The sequence below is a fragment of the Abrus precatorius genome, unplaced genomic scaffold, assembly GCF_003935025.1.
Source record: "Abrus precatorius isolate BTA unplaced genomic scaffold, Abrus_2018 Scaffold7, whole genome shotgun sequence".
NCBI lineage: Eukaryota > Viridiplantae > Streptophyta > Magnoliopsida > Fabales > Fabaceae > Abrus > Abrus precatorius.
Window position 1 is genome coordinate 28,124,449 of NW_020874417.1, and position 21,038 is coordinate 28,145,486.

At 31.4% G+C, this 21,038-nt stretch overlaps 3 protein-coding genes across 3 annotated transcripts; 2 read left to right on the forward strand and 1 right to left on the reverse strand.

Annotated features, from left to right (window-relative positions):
* Positions 1–136: 136 nt before the first annotated feature.
* LOC113871716 (protein PIN-LIKES 3-like) lies at positions 137–4,824 on the forward strand. The gene is made up of 10 exons (XM_027508813.1): positions 137–271; positions 1,460–1,539; positions 1,638–1,762; positions 1,927–2,048; positions 2,153–2,401; positions 2,792–2,884; positions 3,360–3,460; positions 3,708–3,760; positions 3,860–4,045; positions 4,700–4,824. Exons 1-10 carry the CDS (start codon positions 137–139, stop codon positions 4,822–4,824), a joined length of 1,269 nt encoding a protein of 422 aa, XP_027364614.1.
* Positions 4,825–5,705: 881 nt separating this feature from the next.
* Positions 5,706–9,403, reverse strand: LOC113871717 (protein unc-13 homolog). Its single transcript, XM_027508815.1, has 5 exons — positions 8,852–9,403; positions 7,623–8,504; positions 7,085–7,540; positions 6,781–6,967; positions 5,706–6,691 (listed from the first exon to the last, which is right to left on the reverse strand). Exons 1-5 carry the CDS (start codon positions 9,401–9,403, stop codon positions 5,706–5,708), a joined length of 3,063 nt encoding a protein of 1,020 aa, XP_027364616.1.
* Positions 9,404–14,140: 4,737 nt separating this feature from the next.
* LOC113873388 (cellulose synthase-like protein G2) lies at positions 14,141–17,721 on the forward strand. Its single transcript, XM_027511486.1, has 8 exons — positions 14,141–14,746; positions 14,842–14,946; positions 15,227–15,349; positions 15,903–16,115; positions 16,217–16,316; positions 16,422–16,591; positions 16,686–17,033; positions 17,151–17,721. Exons 1-8 carry the CDS (start codon positions 14,141–14,143, stop codon positions 17,706–17,708), a joined length of 2,223 nt encoding a protein of 740 aa, XP_027367287.1. The 3' UTR covers positions 17,709–17,721.
* Positions 17,722–21,038: the final 3,317 nt, after the last annotated feature.

Consider the following 21,038-nt stretch of genomic DNA (forward strand, 5'->3'; position numbering starts at 1 on the left):
CACAACATCAATAGTTTGATTCATATAGAACTATAATTGGTATAGACGTTATAATAAGCATATATATTATTTTCAGTTTTATCATAGTGTAAAGAACTAAGACCCTAAGTCTTGTTTGTTGTTGTAAAAAGACACAATGCACTTGTGGAAGCTCTTCATCACTGCATTAATGCCAGTTCTTAAAGTGCTACTTATAACTGCTGCTGGCGCATTTCTTGCACTGCATCGCTTCAATATACTGAGGGAGAGTGCTAGGAAACACTTGAATACAGTAGGTTATATAATGGTCCCCTATCTTCTTTTTTTTTTTTTTCCTTTTTTGTTTAGGACAATCTATCTTTTTCCTTTTTCTTCTGCATACTTAATTGTCAATTTATTCCTTGTATTTCATTACAACTATTCGAAATGTTTTATGATTTGTCAAATTTATGCCTAGTTTTCTCTTTACCTTCCCTCATTAACTCAAGGTAGGAAGAGAATCATGCCGGGGCAAATGTCTCCCCAAAATTTCAATATTCTTATGTTTGATTTAAAGGGAAGAAGACACTAAAAGCATAAACAGTGACCTATAAAAGATAGTGGAGAATATATATAATATAATTCCTGATTTCTCCATCTTTTCTTACTGATACAAAGAGATAAATGATATCTTGTCTTCTGCTATTGTTATAGAAGTTGAATTCAATTTGTCATGAATAATTTTGCATAACATGTTACTCAAAATTTGGGGTTTAAAACATATATTCAATCGAGTGGTATCAGTATCACTGATCACTTCAACTGAATTTAATTGTTGTTAGCTGATTGTCAATACTTGTTAAAAGTAAATAGATAATTCAAAATGACATTGAATTAATTATTAATTAATTGAATTAACCACTCTTACTGTGTTAACCACTTATACTCAGTGATGAAAATGGACTGACATCTGAAAATTATTTTGACTAAAGTGCAAGATTAAATAAGAATACAACATTCCATTGCAATTTTATCTTAGAACCGTCCTACTAATAGATTTGAATGCATTAGACGCTTCTTTGAGATTGGAGCTTCTGAAGTTTTGTAAGTGCAATAAATTATTATATCGCTTGTATAACACTTCCTGCAAATTTAAGGACATTGGTTTCAGGTTAAAAGTTAAAACAGACAAATAATTTTTATCTTATTACCAGATTTAATAGATTTCAATCACGTGCTCAAGGTTGTAGGATTTCCTACGAACCTTATTTCATTCTATTACCAAATTTAGGAGAGAAACATCATTCTTGTTTCGAAGTCAATGTGTGTCAAATGGCACTAATTCCTACTTGCAATATATTACCATGAGTATAATGTCATAAAAGGAATACATATGCTTCTCATAGTTCTTGCTCCAAAAGACCAAAGTGTAATGGGACAGAGGGACACTATTTGGTGACTTTAAACTAACTAAATGACTTTTCTTATTCTTTTTGTTCAGATAGTATATTATGTCTTCACACCGGCTCTTGTTTGCAGCATCCTGACGAAAACCATAACATTTAGGAGCTTGGTTATGGTGTATGTTGTTTTCTTACCACTCTGCTGCATTTTCAATTTTCCCTTTCTTTCTTTCTTTCATTAATTGGTTATCTGAGATGATTTTATGAATTATGAAGGTGGTTCATGCCATTGAATATTCTTCTCACTTTTATCGTTGGCACAGCACTAGGATGGTTATTTTTGAAAATAACTAAGGCAGCTCCTGATATGCAAGGCCTTGTGTTGGGGTGCTGTGCTGCAGGTAGGTCCACTTACAAGTTTAAGTAGTTATTGTAATAAATCAGATCAAGCCAAAGTTCAGTAAATTAATTTTTTTTGGAGATATAAAGCAGCACAAGGGATATCACATACAGTTTTGACACATTAAATTTTATTTTCTCACTATTTAATATTTGATGTTAACAGGAAATCTAGGCAATATGCCTCTTATTATAGTTCCAGCAGTTTGTAAAGAAAGCAATAGTCCTTTTGGAGCTGTGGATGTATGTAATAAAAAAGGGTTGGCATATGCTTCTCTGTCCATGGCAGTAAGATAATTTAACCAAGAACATTGTCTTTAACAAGGCTCTTCTTAAAAAAAACTTGATTGTTCTGAATTAAGATTTTCCATTTCTTAATTTTGATTTACCAGATTGGAAACATCTGCATTTGGACTTTTGTGTACACCCTTATCCGCATATATTCATCCGAAAGCCAGAATTCCAATGTGAACAAAGTTGATGATTCCACATTAAGACCTATGTCAGCAACAGAAACAGATCTTGAAAACCATTCAAAATCTTCAGTTGGACCAGTGGTTAGTGCAGAGAACATCTCAGAGACCAATGATCATGTGGCTCAACTTGAAGTTGAATGTACATTGCCTGGTGGAAGAGATAGGGTTAGTACATTATGCGCAGCTGTATGCATGCATAATAGTCTCCTTTGAACACTTCCACCATGAAGTCTCTAACACAACTTTGTGAATATCATTCCTTTGATCACCGATTATATCAACACAAGATGCTTGTCCTTCAATCTTCTTAAATGCTGAGTTCTTTACTTTTGATCTCAACTGATAAATAAGAATGGTCAATAGCTCAGGCAAGTTTTAATCTACAAAATAGTTTATCTAGTTGGATAAAACAACAAAAATTATAGGATTGGCATGCAATTTGACATGCCATATGGTGCTGACATATAATATAATTTCATTTTGGTACCCTTCTTTCCTTAAGATTGTTTTACAATATCAGGTAGAAGTTCTTACATTTTTCCCGTAATTTTGCAGGTGCCAAAAAAAACACAAATTACGAAACCAATAAAAACATTAGTAGAAAATCTCAATTTGAAGGTTCTACTAGCACCTGCAACAATTGGATCGGTATGTCAAATGTTCTCTTAATTTCTTTGGTCTTCTTTTTGTTCTTCATTGTTCCACCTGTTCAATAATAAAAACTATTTAATTTAGAATTGTTATGTTATACTAATGCAAACTAGGAAAGAATCATCAATCATAAGGCATGCTAGGCACCATTCAATACATATCAACATTTATAAACCAGTTAAATGTTCTGAATAACTCATCACACTTCATGCGTCACATCAGCATTAAAATTTGTAACACTGAAGTTTAAGGGAGGCATCTTAAGTTCATATTGATGTACAATTGTTACACCACGACCAAATTTGGTCACAAGCACACTTATAGAAGGGGAGGAGGTGGGTAAGGAAAGGGAAATTCTTTTTCTAAATTTCACTTAAATTTGGCATTTTTTAAACGATAAAAGGCAAATGTCTATCGAAGTCACCTTATTTAATGACAAGGTTACATCCTTTTTATCTTTTTGCATATGTAGATTCTTGGTCTCATAATTGGTGTAGTTCCTCCATTCCAAACTATGTTTGTTGGCGATAATGCTCCTTTACGTGTGGTTGAAGACTCTGTATCCATGCTGGGGTAAGTTGCTTTGCCTTGATAACCATGGCATAATGTAGATATCGGGTACTTATAAGTTGCTTTATTTGATTGATTAACTAACATTCGAATGATAATATACACTATGGAAGTAAAAATATATGCTGACAAGTAACAACTAACTTTATCACGATCAAATTGCATGCGAGTATATAATCAAGATAATTAATGAATGAATATTATTATTAATAAAACCACATTTTATATTAATATTACAATCATTTTGCAGGGACGCATCCATTCCAGCAATCACTCTGTTAGTAGGAGCAAATCTTCTGAATGGTAATATCTAACATGATCTTTTAATGTTCCTTTTGGGCATCTTTGGGTCAGTAATTTTTAAAATGGTCTATTGACAAATAGTGGGTTAACTTTGATCAGGGTTAAAACGATCAGGAATGAAGATTTCACTTGTTGTAGGGATCATTTTAGTGAGATACATTTTCTTACCAATCGTTGGTGTGGCCATTGTTAAAGGTGCAATCCATTTTGGTATCGTCCCCCAGGATCCATTATACCAGTTCATTTTACTACTTCAATATGCCCTTCCACCAGCAATAAGCATAAGTAAGTTTATTAAGATGATTCTGAGAATTCACTTTTTCATTTAGTATATTACTCTTATATACATGAAAAAGTTTAATATTGATACATCTAAACAAGTTTTACATGTGGATCTCTTAATAAATTTGACTATAGTAAATGTCAACATCATTAAATAAATAACAATGTATTTTTTTTATAAATTTTGTTAACATCAACTCCTTAACCCCTTAGAGTTAAAAATAAACAATTAATAATAGTAAAATTTTATCCAAAAAAAAATATTTATTATATTTTTATAACTTCAATACAATAACCGTATACTTTTTTTATAAAATTTTTTTATTTGTGAATGTTTAAATTCTGTTATAAAAGTTGGGATTAACAAATTTTTTTTTTATTAAGTGTACAACTTTTATATATTACATCAAAATTAAATTATTTCGATAAGCAAATAGCATATTGTTTTTTATGATTAATAATGCACATAATAACTGAAATCTCTGCAGTGGTATGCACATTTTGACGTTGATATAACCCTGCAACTGAAAACTACTTTTTTTAAACAGAACAAGTCTTCATTTCTGTGTACTCTAAAATTTTCACGTTTTATTTCCATCGTAGTTTTAACGTTTTATATTCTATACCATAGTTATATTCACTTTTTGACTCTGTCAGGTACAATTACTCAATTATTTGGAGCTGGTGAAACTGAATGCTCAATTGTTATGCTAGCAACTTATGCCGTTGCCTCAGTCTCTCTTACACTATGGACCACATTTTTCATGTGGCTTGTCCTATAAATTTACTTATTTTCTTTACCGCATGTGATGTCTTATCGTCAAAGAACTACATGTTCTGGACTCTACAAATTATTCTAGTCAAAATAGTCTTAGTGGAAGGTAGAAAAAATTTCTGTTGTAGTAGCAAAGTACTTTCAGTCATCTGTAGTATAATAAATATGTTCAAAAAGTGTTTCTCCTTTTTATCCATGTTCAAATAATGTCCCTAAATAGCGGGTATCTAGGACAACTGTAAACTTTGGTAATTGCTTTTGTAAATATTAACATGCTAGAAAAATAAGCATTGCTCAAGAGTAGATAGCAAAAGAAAAATTATATGAAAAAAAAATGTATACAATATTAAATACGGTGTCAATTGTTTTGATGTTCAAATAATGCAACTGCATAGTAAAATAAAGCATTTTGATCAAATTTTATTTTCATATTTTTGGCATGTTATTTTGATCTTGTTTCTGTATTGCTTTTGACTGGAGATACGAGAGTATTGCCTCATGATGTTTAACTTCCACTTTTTATAAACTTGTTGAATAAAAAGATAATTTTAGTGTTGAGTTCTACTAACCACAGTATAAAAGTTTCTTTCCTTCTTTCTTTCTCTTCCAAAAAAATTTAAAGAATTTTTTTGAATAAAAGTAAAATTCATCACACATTCTGCGGTTTGCAATATACAATGCCTAATGATGAAACATAATTACTTTTTCTTGACTCCCTTTTTTTCTCCATTTTAGAACTTATGTCCTTTCCAATACAAATCTGCTTCCTCCCCATAGTACCATAAATTCTTGTTTGTTAGAAGGTAGAAATTATATGCTGAAAATGCACTGTTAATTTGGATGTCTGACCTTCAACTTTACCAAGAGATGCAACATCTATGCTTTTAGTTATGATCTCCTCTTTGCCAATTGGAATGTTTTCTTTAAGAACAAATTGGCAGTTCGGTCATTTCTATGGCACAACACCCTTAATATTGTGTTAGGATCTGTTCTATTCCATTTTCCTGTAGTAGGAGGCATTGGCAACTTCTGTCCATTACCCATGAGACCAATTGTACTTGACTCACAAGTCATAATGCTGAAATCTTCCATCAATTGTTCAGTACTTTGGCCCATCAATGCAATTACTCCTTCCACCACTGCAGCCTCTCCATCCACCACATTTTCTGCTACCAATCCTTCTATGCTGTTGCTAAAAACTTTCTTCAAATTCTCAAAATCCTCTTGGATGGTTTCATGGTCATACCGATTAAACACTCGAGAGCTTCCACCAGCAAGCAAAACCATAAGGAATGCATCAAAGGAAGCTTTCATAACTTCCTTTAATGCCAATGGCTGAGCTCTATCTGTTAGAACTGTAGTCGTTAGTGAGATAATCTGCTTAAGGGTTCTCAATGCAGGTCTAATATGACCTCTTGATACACCACCAATATAGAGGTTGTCATAAAAGGATGAACTTAAATCAAGGAATATAAGACGATATGCTGCAACTTCTGAGACATGTTGGCATGCTGCTAGAATGGACAAATTCACTATTTCAAAGTATGAAGAAATATTACTTTGAGCCTTGCGATTGTTTGCAAAGCGAAGGCGATTAGACGGAACAATTCTTGGGTTCATAGAGAGTGATTTTTCAAGAGAATGTATTTGTGTAAGGAGATAGTGCAAGGTGTTCAGACGAAAGTAGAGGCGCTGTGTGCCACGACTACTTGATGACCGAGAATTATGACCTTCATGTATTCCATTAAGGTGTTGTGAATGATCTTCAAAACCAGCACTGCATGGAGCGGCTTTCTTCCATAACTTGATGAATTTTGAATCTCGGTTGCATCTTGTCAGTGGGGGAAGTAAGGGAACGTAACTTTGTTTTGAACCTAAAAGATGGTAGAATAAGGTCAGAACACACTTTGCTAGTCTATTGTGCAATTTGTGTACTATTAGTTATATGAATTCACGGTCTTACCACATGCTGCAACAAACTTCACGTAGTCCTGGAAGAGATTTTCCAACCCATCAGCAAGATCTTGAACTAAATCTTCTGTAATTGCTATGGGAACTTGGAAGAATTCTTCCACAGTTGTTTCCACCAATGCCATTAGCTCTGCAGCTGATTGTGCATATGGCTCTGATTTAGACTTTGGATTCCACGTCTGCGATTACCAAAAAAGAAATTAAAAAACATGTTCTATGATAAAAAAAACAAAATCTGTGATAATTTTTATGTCCCTTCACTATGAAGGAACAAGGATCATTAAGCCAAAACTTACTTCAGTTTCTTTTGCCCTCTGCACACACTCTTTGCCTTTGTATAATGATTCATCAATCCATTTTCCTAAAAGACTCAATATGACTGAATCAACATCAAAGGGAACCATCTCTCTGAATAATGTTTTTCCACCATCATCACACTCTGTAGAGTCTTCAACTACCATTTGGACGATTACCTTTTCTAGCTTTCCAGCCCTCTGCATTACCTGAACTGACTCAGCTGTTAGTGAGGTCATTTCACTTATGTATTGCCTCAACACTTGCCCATAGCAGGTGTGTAGCATCATTGCTGCAACTGCACCTGATGTTGAGTGCCATTTCCTTAGTATTGGACTAAAATGATGCCTTTCTTTCATCGCTAACACTTCAATTTCCTGAGCTAGTTGAATAAGAACTTCACTTAATTCTTGCCTTCTTTCATATTCAGCAAGCTTGGCATTCACTGCCTCTAATGCCTACACACACAAAAAATATGATTACAATTTACAAGAATTGACTAGTCTAGAATACTAAAGCAAGAGATTACTATGCTCAAACCTTATCAAATGCATTTTTCATGGAAGAACGGATATATTGTTCAACCCGATCACCGGATGAATCCACTATGGTTATGTCTCCTTTCTCTCCTCTTTCCCCATCAATGATTGTAAGATCTTCACCTAAAATCTTTGAGGTTGTCAACACCACAGGAAGAAGGTTTTCAATTTGGCCAGCATTCCCTCTTTGGAAATAATCATGGTAATTGAGCAATCTCTTCTCTGCCCATCCATGCATTGAGTTCAACATTGATGACAGTATCTTAACGTAAAAAGATTCCTTTTCTCTCTTAGCATCGTTTGCCACCTCATTCAACATGGCATGTGTGGCACAAAGAAGGTCAGGTTCAATCTGGCCAGTGGCTATGTACTGCTGAAACAGAACCCAAGTGAAGCATGCGTTGTGAATTGGCAAGGTGATACCAAATGTTGACCATGTTTTCTTCATAAGCTCAAGTAGCTCATCAACCTCATCTAGCACTAATGTTTCATCCCTGACATCAAAAATGGACTGAAGAAGAGAGGTATAAAGGTGAATGTTGAAGGGAAATCCATCAACCCAGTGGCAAACATCAGTGGGAGTACCATTGTGGCTTCTCCATGACAAGGAAACCACTGAGTTGCAAAGGGTTCTCATGGTATCAGAGTTTTTGCCCGTGTCTATAGGTTTGGAGTTTCCACTACTTATGATGTCCCTAAGGCGCGCAGCAAATGTGTTGCTCTTTTCCAAAGGGATTGATGGGTATAGAAGAAGCCCAGCCTCAAGGACTTTGAGTTGCCTCTTTTGCCACATATGATACTCATGGGAATCACTAAATTCTGAAGGCTTTACGTGGCGTAGCAATTCCAATGGAAGAATGATAGTTTCTGCCCGCCTTCCCATCTAAAATTCAAGAAACAATTAAACATATTTACAACAAAGACATGAAATTTTCATGAGCAATATAAAAATATATAGTTACCACATTCCATGCATTAAAATCTCATATATGGCTAGGCCCAATCTTTGGCTTTTTAACACTTGTTTTCTTCATTTCACGTCAAATCAATAATCTTTTGTTGCATGTAGTATATTTCATATTCATAATTCTCATGTTCTTGATATAAGAATTATTGATCTTTTATATTTCTATAAAAGTCTACTATAAAATATGTCATTTAAGCACACACACAAATGGCAGAAGACTAAAAACGAAAGATGAGTTTAATGTAATAAGATAGAAGACAGACTTGGCCAACGAAGGTCCTCATGAGGGTCTTCCTCAACCTATTATCATCATGCTCCGTCACTCTCATCTGCTGCCGCATAATCTCCGCCGCCGTCATGGGCCGCCGGGGTCTGAACGCCGGGACGGTGTTTGCCAAAGGGCTGCCAGATCCACCCACCGGCGAAGAAGGCGTTGAAGAGCCTCCATTATTCCCCATTCTCCTCGACGGAGATCTCTTGAGCATCTTCAACCCCAAGATCCTCTTCACCCTGCTCGTGGGCTTCGTCACCACCTGGTTCGTCTTCCCTCCCTCGCCACCATTCTCATGGTTCGAATAAAATGTCAGCGCGTGACGTCCACCGAACCCCGGCGACGACCGGCACGAGGTGAAGAATATCTCGTACGCCGTCTCCCTCACGGCGTCGGCTTCTAAGCTCGACAGTTTGCCGAAGGGCCATGAGAGGTCGTCGGTGGCAGCGGCGGCGGCATCGAGGCGGCGTTGGGCGTGGAGGTGTAAGTCCAAGCGGGAGGAGGTGGTTGAAGGGTAGGACTCGCGGCGGCTGTGCTGACCCATGTGGTGGTGGGTCAGGACGGCGGTGACGGTGGATTTGGAGGCGCGTCAGAATATGTCTGGGGGAAGAGAGTGAGGGAAGAGGAAGTGCATTTTGATGGTCTTAAAAGGGAGGTGCGTGTGTTGCATGTTGAGATTATGTTAGTTTTTGTTAGTTATGGACACAGCAGTTTCATGTGAATGATTATGAGTTTGCCAACGTCGTCAACAGCGAAGAAAACGAGGGACAATAGATCCTTCCTTTGCCCTTTTTAGTCCTTCTTTCTCGCCCTGTTAATGCATGGTTCTTTTCACTACACAATATATGCCCCCTTCATATTCTTATTATTTCAGCTTTTTATTACAATATTTGAAATTTTATTCATGTAAAATGAACACAATTTAAATTAATGTTACAAATATTGGCAAGATTTTTCTTCAATTAAAATTAGCTTACTAAGCATTATGTTGTAATTTTTTAGTTTCTTTTTCTCAAATTATGTGTTTGTGTTTTAATTTGTTTGTTTTAGTTTAAGTCTAGATAAATAATATGTTTATTTTCACGTTTTTATGTTCATTATTATTTTTTAAATTATTTTTATCTAAAAATATTATTTTTTATAACTATATCACCAATAGACGTATTTTATATATTCTTTTAAAATTAAAGTGACAAGCATTTTGATCAAATGACTCGGTCAACTTATGATTTTGAGTTTAGGAAGGCGATGAAGTTTCTTTGAGCTCTGACAGGTGGCATTGTCATTTGTATATATATGGCCAACTAATATCGTTAATCTTACTTAAAATAAGATTTATTACTATCTTTCATTGTACAGAGTATTGTTAATTAGTTCTTGACTACACATGCCATAGCAAAAATGACTTGTTTAATGTTGATCAATTTTGATTTTTTATACTTCAAACTTTTGTGTTTACGTTATTTGTTTATGATATCACTCATTATATTTATCATTTTTTTTAAAAAAATTAATATATATATATATCCTGAAGGTATAACAAAATATCAAATAGATTTTACAAATGTGATTAAAAGTGAAAATAGGTCAAGTCTAATATTACCTTAAAGAAAAGTAAAACTTATTTTTTAAGCTTAAAAATTTGAATGACTAAAAGAACGACAGAGGTCATAGATGAGGAAGACCATAAAAGTTTGGCACTTCGATTATATTTCAATGTTACATATAGCTTTCACTTTGGCGAGTGCTTATTTATTTAAAGGCAAATTCCATTGACTCTCCTCCATATATGCTTTGCTTAAAGGTTTTTTCTTTAAAAAAAAATCTTTATGGCTTTTGTTTTTGTCAACAATCTCACGATGGATTTCTTTTCTTTGGTCAAAAGATATTGGGTTAAAGTTAATAAGCCGTCAAAAGACACATAATTATTATAATAGGATAATAATGCAATGTTACAAAATAAATCATAACAAATCATACATTGGATGCCAGTTTAAAGATAAATGACTAGAACAAGATTAAAAAAAATTAACAATCTCTAAACTCCATCCAAATAAAGTTGTTTCTAAAATTGTAAGTTCCTAACTCAAAGTGAATATTTCTCTTCTTTTTTTCTTCTTTCATTGGCCTAATTGCCTCTATCAGTACTTTAGCTCCATTAAAGTTTAAATTAGACTAACAAAGATAAATACAATACTGTCCTTACTACAAGGGAGTAGAAATAATGAGAGGGTAAAAAGGAGTACTACCCAACAAAAATAAATGTTTAAATATAGGAGAAGAAGAGGGGGGGAAAAAAAAAAGCGATAGTAGTTATCGGGAGTATGTAGCTATTGGAGAAGAATATTAAAAAAAAGTAAATAAAAGACTAAAGTAAAAAAAAAAAAAAGTAAAGATGAAAGCAAAATAAATTAGATTTAAATATATTTTTAATTTCTATATTTTAATAAAGTTTTTATTTTAATTTTTTAAATAATTTTTTATCATACTTGTTTACGAATTGTTGTATTTAATATTTTTAACTAACATAATCAACAAAAAGTTAATAGTTGACAATATTTTAATAAACCAGATTAATAATAAAAAGTAAAAACAAAAATCTATGAAAAAGTAAAGATTAAAATAGAAAATATTATTTGAATAAACTGAAACAAAAAAATTATTAAAAAAAACTCACTTACCTACACGAATAGAAAGAGGCTTTTTTATTTAAATAATATATTTTTAAAAATAATTTCTTAAAATAGTATTTTTTTTAAAAAAAATAAATTTCCTGTCTAATACTTATTTTTATCAAGTTAGTAGCAATATAACTCATATAAATAATAGTAATTTTTTATTATTATTTTAATAGACTATCATCCTATCATCGTCACATAATATTTGATATTTGTATTTATTATTATTATTTTAATAGATTATCATTACACAGTATTTAATACTTATATTTTTTATTATTATTTTAAAAAATTATCATTAAAAAATCTAATACTTTTACCGTATAGATATTATATAGGTGCATCAACGACATTTTTATTTGTCTTATTTAATAAAATTACATTTTAAGGGTAACAATGCATAAATAAAAGAGGGGTGAAATTAATTTGAATTTGAAAAAAAGAAATGAATGAGGCATTGAATGATGAGTGTGCTTCATCCTCTTGGTGCAAGAAACCGATCCTTATTCAATATTGCAGACGCATTTGCAAGAAGCTGAAACCCCTCAAACCTATTTCCCTACATTGCAAACAAATCTAACCCTATGCCTATCATATTACAAATACATAGGATGCTTCCATTTACAGGGAATTGAACTGAAGATACTTATTACCAAATTTACAATCTCATGGAGCACGTCGAAATTGAATGCTGAAAAATTATTAAATTTCCATAAATCAAAAACATAATAAGATCCAGACAATGCAATAAAATAGACCAATGAAAATGATGCAGAATCGTAGATCTGACAAAGAATGCAACAACCAAAACATGATAACTGAAGGAAAACACTGTCAGAGAGAGACCATACTCATGTTCAATACAAATCATGCGAGGAATAAATCTAACCTAAAAGCATCATTTTTCTGCTTATATAGGATAGTGAGAGTATCAGACATTTTTAGACGATAGTTTTTTAAAACAATAATAAAAATTATGAGTATCCACTACTCTGCGACACAGTAATAAAATAATAACAAAAAATATAAATATAAGGTATTAAAATAATAATAATAATTTATTATCATTTTATTTTGTCTGTATATATTTAGTTATGACACATTTTTAATATCTAGTGTAGTATCAAATATACTAAAATGATAATCTATTAAAATAATAATAATAATAATTTATTATCATTTATGCATAAGCGATACTACAGTTACTTTGGTTAAAAAAGTATCAAACAAAGAACTAGTTTAAAAAAAAATCTTATTTGAAGAAATTATTTTTAAAAATATATTATTTAAGTAAAAAAAAAAAGTCATAGAAAGATCTCTCCTTTGGAAAAAAAAAAAAAAAAAAAAAAAAAAGGAAAAAGTAAAGATCATGTCTCGCGGTGTTCGTAAGACCAGAGTTGTTCATATAAGCAGTGTTGTGAAGTAGCATAGCAGAAGAGAAATCAGCAATAATTCAAAAGTAATACTGTCTTAAGATATGGTATAAAATCAGATATTCTATATAAATCAAAAAATAATTATATTATATTTGTATAAAATGTTTAAGTAAAAATACTAAAATTATGTGTTATTTTTTGGTCAAGTTTGTTTTAATTGTTTTTTTTATTTAATGTTTTTGTCATGTTTTTTCCTTTTGGTAAATGGTTTTGTTAGTTAGTTGCTTTCTTTTTTTTTTTTCACTTTTGGGCCTTTGGCCCCTAATATAGAAGAAGAAAATAAAATAAAATCAACAAATGACATGTTGACTAGAAAACCATGACGTGACTTAAAAGCAAAAGAAGTAACAAATATCTAGTGACATAAAGCTAGCATTTCCAAATTTTCATGTGGGAGTGCTTGCAAACAACACAACACAACACAACACCAGATTATGAAATCCCAGGATGTCGGCTACAAAAACAGTGCGACGCCTGCAGTTGCAAACGGTGTAACTTTTGAAGCTTCATTTATCCATTTACAAATACGACTTTTAGATTTTACATATCATACTATTCTTAAAAAAAAAAACATCCAAACGAGTGATTTTAACAGTAAAATTACATTAAAAAATTAGAACAAAAAGGTCACACATAAGTTACACTCTCTTTGTTAAACATGCTTAAATTATAACAATTATTGATATAATATCTATATACATTATATAATATTGTTATATTAACCAAGATGTGAGAAATGCGATACATATATGAGAAAGTTTATTAAAATGCACATTTCATTTTAACTCTGTGCGCCATATTTCTGTCTTTTGCTTTATTTTTCTCCATTGGGTGAATCAGTACGCCACACACGACAATGGCCTCAATTATTGCACAATCTTTTTTCTTTGTTTCACTTCTTTTACTCAGTGCACACCAAGAAAGACTTTTCTTTATTAATCAGTCTCACGTATAGTTTATGAGCCCGCCAATGGAAACAAACAACGTTTGATTATTTATATTTTGTCGCTCACGTAAGAATGACATAAAGTACTCCACATTTCTCTTATCTTCTTCAAACGAATGGATTTCAATAAAAACAATCTTAGGCTTTGTAAATTGTCACATTTGAACCAACTTTGAAGAGCAAATATAGCAAACCATTAAACCATACAAGGAGAAAGGAAAATGGAGGAGACTCTTCCTTTAAGTCTCAGCCATGTCCACATGCCTTTGGTTTTCATCAATAGACTACACATGCTTCTCCATTCTTCTGCTTTATGTTTCTTGGTTTATTATAGATTGTGTTTCTTCTTTAAAGATTCACAAACCAGGGGAATCCCATTGTTACCTTGGTTTCTTGTTTTTGCATCTGAGATCATTCTCTCCTTCATTTGGATTCTTGATCAAGCCTTCCGTTGGCACCCCGTTTCAAGAACTGTGTTTCCAGAAAGATTACCAGAGGATCACAAGCTCCCTCTTATTGATGTGTTCATATGCACTGCAGACCCTACTAAGGAACCCACTCTAGATGTGATGAACACTGTGTTATCAGCCATGGCACTGGATTACCCTCCAGAGAAACTGCATGTGTATGTTTCTGATGATGGAGGTTCACATGTCACCTTGAATGCTATGAGGGAGGCTTGTAAGTTTGCAAGGTGGTGGCTTCCCTTCTGCATGAGATACAAAATAGAATGTAGGTGCCCCAAGGCTTATTTTTCTGCTTCAGAAAATGATGATGGTGATTTTGCTGGGAGCATGGAGTTTCTTGCAGATAAGAAAATGATCAAGGTGGATTCTTTGTGAGATGAAGTTAATTTTCTGTGAGATTTTGGATTTTAGGAGCAATACTTAGTTGATTTATATGTGATGTCAATTTTCTGCAGGAAAAATATGAGGCTTTCAAAGAAAACATAAAAAGAGTAACAAAAGAACAGGGCAACTCCGGAGTTACTAGGATAATGGATCAAAATCATCCCCCTATTATAGAGGTATTATGTTATCCATAATATTCTTCTTTGGTCGTAGAACTGATTTGAAGTTCAATGAGCTCATTTAAAGTAAGCTAAAATAACCTTGGGGTAGGCTTGATTTGCTCAATTACCTCTAATTCAAAATTGTATGTAGGGCTTGGTTAGTGCTTGAATCAAACTCTGGCTTGAATTTAACCTTGTAATATTTGTTTTAAATCATAAATATGTCAACTCAACTGGCAATTGATTTGTTGTGATGAGAAACTTCCAATTAACACAACTTATCTGATTGTGGCAGGTGATACAAGAGAATAGCAGCTGTGAAATTGAGCAAGTGAATTTTCCTTCCCTTGTCTATGTTTCCCGTGAGAAAAAACCTTCTCATCCCCACCATTTCAAAGCTGGAGCCCTCAATACTCTCGTATGATTCTCTCTTTCTCTCTATAGTGTTATTTAAGATTTTGGATCATCTCAAGTTGATAAGTAACTTATTATGGTCATATTAGAGAGAGAGAGAGAATTAACAAGGACCCACCTTGAATGGTTGCAGGTCCTACTAATTACATTGATAAAAATTGTCTTTTTACTCTTTTTAAAATGACTTTCATATTACTAGGATCCAAATCTGTTATTAAAGGCTTATTCTATGTGGAAAAATTATGAGATTTTTTGGTCCAATTTAGATAAACTTCTAGATAAGGAGAAAAAAATTAGTATAAAAACCTAGTAAAACTTTTCTCACATGTGAGAAATAACTTATGCTCTTCTATTTTTATAGAAGTTTACTAACGAGGACCCTAACCTGTTGGATCAAAGTGAATGCATTTTCGTAAGTATCAACTAATGGCATTCTCACTCTACATTTAGCAATAGCTGACAAACAAATGTGACACAAATAACTGGAACCATTCTCAATCTGCTTTACAGATTTGCAATCGGCTATTTGATTAGTTAAAAAATTTATATTCTTGCAGTACCGCGTCTCTGCTGTGATAACCAATGCTCCATTTATTCTAGTGCTGGATTGTGACATGTTCTGCAATGACTCAGCTTCAGCACGACAAGCATTGTGTTTCCACCTTGATCCCAAGATATCACCTTCACTTGCTTTTGTTCAATTTCCTCAGAGATATCACAATATAAGCAAGAACGACATATATGACAGTCAGCACAGATCAGCATATAAAGTAAAGGATACCATACAAGATTTCATATTTTGATATAATTGTATAAACCTATATCTCCAAAATGACATTGTATTTAACTATGTTTTTGCCCACAACTTTAGGTTCTATGGCAAGGTATGGATGGGCTTAAGGGACCAGTATTGTCTGGCACAGGCTTCTATATAAGAAGAGAATCGCTATATGGGAAATACAAAATTGAAGGTGTACAGCATCAAGATTTATTTCTTGAACTTCTATACTTTTATGAACATACACTTATAAAGGTACATACTATATACTCATATAGTGTTATGTTTTGAATGTTAGACACTGACCTTGAACTCCAACAATATGTGGGCACTTCCAATGAGTTCATCAAATCCTTGGAACAAAACTGCATTCCAGATTCAGTCACTGTTGGAGATATATTGCCTAAAGAAGAGATTTTGCATTTGGCTTCTTGTAATTATGAAATTGGCACCAAATGGGGTAAAGAGGTATGCAGATTTTATGATCCAAACGATCATTTAAATTAATCTATCAATCATAGACAATGATTTTTTTTTTTCTTTTTGGGGATTATTCTCCCAGGTTGGCTTCCTGTACGGTACTGTATGTGAAGATGTTCAAACTGGATTCATGTTGAATTGCAATGGTTGGAATTCAGTTTTATGTGATCCACCAAAGCCACAGTTTCTAGGAAATAGTACCACTAATTTGAATGATTTACTAATTCAAGGCACCAGATGGTACTCTGGACTGCTTGATATTGGTCTAAGCAGGTTTTGTCCCCTTATATATGGGCCTTTAAGGATGTCTCTACTTCAGAGTCTTTGTTATGCAGAACTCACATATTTCCCTCTCTATTGCCTACCTCTTTGGTGTTTTGCTGTTGTCCCTCAACTTTGTCTAGTAGATGGAATTCCCTTGTACCCCAAGGTAACAACTAAGATTTTGCAACATTGCAACCCCTTGTCTTCATTTTTTCCTTGAACTGATTATATTTGCTTCAAATATCGTAACATAATTCCTTTGTTTTTTCCTTTTGGGTCTCAGGTCTCAGACCCATTTTTCTTCATTTTTCTGTTCATCTTTCTATCTGCTGTCACCAAACACTTAGTTGAAGTCCTCTCAACTGGAGGAACATTCAGAAAATGGATAATTGAGCAAAGGATATGGATGATGACATCAATCACATCCCATCTATATGGATGTATGGATGCTGTAATGAAGAAATTTGGTTTAAAAAAGGCTAGTTTTGTGCCAACCAATAAAGTGGAGGATGATGAACAAACTAAGCTCTACCAAATGGACAAATATGACTTCAGAACATCAAACATGTTTCTTGTGCCAATGGTTGCACTCCTCATTATCAACATATCTTGCTTCATAGGGGGCATCTATAGAGTGTTATCTGTGGGAGATTGGGATAAGATGTTCATACAGCTTTTCCTTCCAGCTTATATCATTGTTGTCAACTATCCAATCATTGAAGGGGTGGTGATAAGGAAAGACATAGGACGCATTTATCCTTCAGCAGCTCTTCTTGTATCATCTAATATCTTGGCCACAATTATCACTGCTACACTTTATTCTCTACTAAGGAAGGTATAAAGGCCCCTTCTACCTGCCCAAAAACACATCCAGTTTTGCTTTTAGTATAGAACAACGTAACAAGCTTTAACAGTATAAACTATTTTAGATGGAAAAAAGGGACTGAGGTGTTTTTTTAACAGTAATAATACTGTTTATCAAAATAATATCATTTAAAAACTAATTACTAAAACAGATAAATTCAAATAAATATTACCGAGCAAAAAGAATAGAAGTCCTGCACCAGAATGTGTCACATGTCATAAGTATGTTACTCTTCTTTATTCTGCTTCTTATATTAAAAATTGATGCATAAAAGATTTTAGTTCTACCTTTTAGTGTTGGAATTTAAAATTTGAATCTTAATTTTTTCTCTCATTTTAAAAAAATTTAAAGATTTAAATTTTAGTTTCCTTTCATATTAATTTAAGTTTAAATTTGAGTTTAAGTTTCCTTCGCACATTAATTAAATTAAAATTTAAAAATTTAGTTTTTTCTCACTTTAACTAAAATCGGAATTCAAAATTTAAATTTTTTTAATCTTTAACTTTGGTCAAAGTGAAAGAGAAACAAAAAAATTAATTTTAAATTCAAAATTCAATCAATGTGAGAAGAAAATTAAAATTCAAAATTTATTTTTAATTTAGTTAAAATAAAAGAAAAAATTAATTTTAAATTAAAATTTGAATCTGTAAAATTAAAATTAAAATTTGAATTTAAATTTTAAAATTTGGTCAAAATGAGAAATAAATAAATATTTTAATTTTAAATCTAAATCTCAACATTAAGAGATAGCACCCAAAATATGACATGTGTTAAGTTTTAAGGTGTCACATCCTGTGTCTATTTCCTTTGAATTCACCTATTTCGATTATTAGTTTTTAAATTATATACTTTAATAAGTAATTTGTAAAAAAATATTACTATGATTAAAAGGGTTACAATACTCCCCTTTCAAAAATCAACAAAGGTATTACGTTATCATATAAAAATTTATAATATGGTCTATTTTTATGTTATAAGTTTAAATCCTTGTTTTTTAACATGAAAACATCTTCTGTTGTTTCTGTTTAGACAAATGACATCGCACACTTTCAAATTTTATTTTATTTTTATTAAAACTCATAAATAATTAATTTCTTTTTCTCTTAGTTGCTTTTAACCTTTTCAACCTTATTACTATCCAATTTTGTCTTTTATAGTAAAAATAGTTTTCTTTCGCTAAACTTAAGTACTATGTTTCATATTTATTTAAATTAATTACACATGCTTTCTCATAATTTTAAATTTTTCTTTTAATTTATAATTTTGATTTTTAAATGTTAAAATATTCGTACAATGTATATAAGATACTTACTATAAAGTTTATTTATTTTCAACAATTACCTTCCATGTTTGTAAGATCTATTTCTGTCTTTAGTTTGAGAGCTGTTTGAATTATTTTATTTAAAAAAACAGATTCAGACATGTATCTACAATGTATAAGAGAATTTTTCTGTGTAAAGACCTAATGTTAATGTCTCGTTGTTTTTTAAGTAAAGATCGAAGCTTAAGAAAGCAAAACAAAAATCCAAGGAACAGGTCCCAACTGTGTGATCCCACAGTGTGTATTTTAATTTTATAGAATTAATTTGGATTAAAATTTAATTTTAAGTATAATGGAGTTAGGAATAAATTTTTTAGCGATTATGAAATAATTTTCTATTTCTTAATGTCTACAATAAAAAAAATTGTAAGTATGTGATGATTTGAAATTATATGATGAATTAAAATCCTTTAATCATTACTTGAAGATCTTCTCATTGGTGAGTGGTATAAAATGCATCCTTTAAGTATATTTTCATTGTGGTGAGTGATGAAATAAATAATTGGTTCAAAAAATAAAGATATATTAAAGGATAGAAAGTGTAAAGAGTAAAAGATAATCGAGTATAATGCAAATAACTATTAATTTTTAAATGAGCAAATTTTATTCGAAATATTTTCAAATTAGAGTTTTTTTTCCTTAATGTCAATAAATTTTTCTTTTACATATACATTTATTTTTATTCGGTATTACTTTAAATTTTTGTATAATTTATTTTAAATTTAATATAGTATAATATTTATTATTGATAATTATGATATTAAATAATTTTAAAAATAATTTAATTTTATTTATAGTAATACTCGTGCAGTATTAAAAATTACCAGTTAAACTAAAATAAATACAGCTATATTACAGGAAAATATTGTATTTAAAATTATTATATAATTTTATTTTATTATTATAATTCTATATTATATTATACATTCAACATTATATTTTTAAATTAATTTTAGAACATTGAGTTTTCAATTGAACAGTATTACAGCTTCTTGAATTAACTTTTCAATTGAAATCAATTTATTGGCAGGGGTATTCACAAGGAATGATTTAGGTTTTATTTGAAAGTTTATTTTAAAGAAGAAAAAATAGTTCAATTTTTTTTAAAAAAATTTAAAATTAAAAGGAAGATTTTAAGAAATTTTTTAAACTTTGTAAAATTATTAAATACTTTATTTATATTTTTGGTTCCTTGGAACCAGGGATTTTTTGAAAAAAAAAAAAGTTTCACTTATAAAATGTATATATCTTATTATATTAAACCCTAATTCTCTCTATCTTTTTTATGCTTTTTTTTTTCTATTATAGTTTCTCTTCTCTTCTCTATCTCTCCATAATTTGAAGCTTGGCCCTCACTCTTCTTAATTTTGTAACTCTTGATTTTTCACGTCATTTCATCTTACGATATTTGTGGTTAAGTATGTTTCTCATTTTTTTTTCTTTACAATTTTGAATATGACTTCACTTTTTGTATTTTGCAATGCCAATGATTTTATTATTATTATTATGCAAAATTTGCATTTAAATATGTTTCTCTTTTTTTTTCTCTATGACATAAATTTGCTGATATGATTGAAATCTCATGATGATGCTATCATCTCTCAAAATTTGCTAATATGTTTTTCTCTATGAAAATTTGAAGCTTGCCCCCCATTTTTTTCAGCTTTCTTGATTCATCTATGGTGATTTCATCTTACAAAATTTGCGTTTAGGTATGTTTCTCATCTTAATTACTTTCTTTCTCTTTATAATTTTGAATTCAAGTTCTCTCTTTCTTAATTTCTAACTCCAATATTTTTTTGTGATTTCATTATATTTAAATATATTTCTCTCTTCTTCTTTTTTTACGATTAAGTTCCCTGATATCATTGAAATCTCACGATCGAGCATTATCCGTTAAATATCTTATGCTTTTGTTCTATACTATTATGGGTGGGATTTTGGTACAGCTGATTATAACTTATAAATACAACAATAAACTAAAT

Bases quoted from the DNA above. Each gene is read 5' to 3' on its own strand.
- LOC113871717 (XM_027508815.1), bottom strand. From the start codon at position 9,403: ATGGGTCAGCACAGCCGCCGCGAGTCCTACCCTTCAACCACCTCCTCC. The intron at 7,541-7,622 runs GTTTGAGCATAG...TTGTGTGTGTAG, and splicing joins TGAAAAATGCATTTGATAAG to GCATTAGAGGCAGTGAATGC. The intron at 6,968-7,084 runs GTAAGTTTTGGC...TGGTAATCGCAG, and splicing joins AGAGGGCAAAAGAAACTGAA to ACGTGGAATCCAAAGTCTAA.
- LOC113871716 (XM_027508813.1), top strand. From the start codon at position 137: ATGCACTTGTGGAAGCTCTTCATCACTGCATTAATGCCAGTTCTTAAA. The intron at 272-1,459 runs GTAGGTTATATA...CTTTTTGTTCAG, and splicing joins CTAGGAAACACTTGAATACA to ATAGTATATTATGTCTTCAC. The intron at 1,763-1,926 runs GTAGGTCCACTT...TGATGTTAACAG, and splicing joins GTTGGGGTGCTGTGCTGCAG to GAAATCTAGGCAATATGCCT.
- LOC113873388 (XM_027511486.1), top strand. From the start codon at position 14,141: ATGGAGGAGACTCTTCCTTTAAGTCTCAGCCATGTCCACATGCCTTTG. The intron at 14,947-15,226 runs GTATTATGTTAT...TGATTGTGGCAG, and splicing joins ATCATCCCCCTATTATAGAG to GTGATACAAGAGAATAGCAG. The intron at 16,592-16,685 runs GTATGCAGATTT...TTATTCTCCCAG, and splicing joins GCACCAAATGGGGTAAAGAG to GTTGGCTTCCTGTACGGTAC.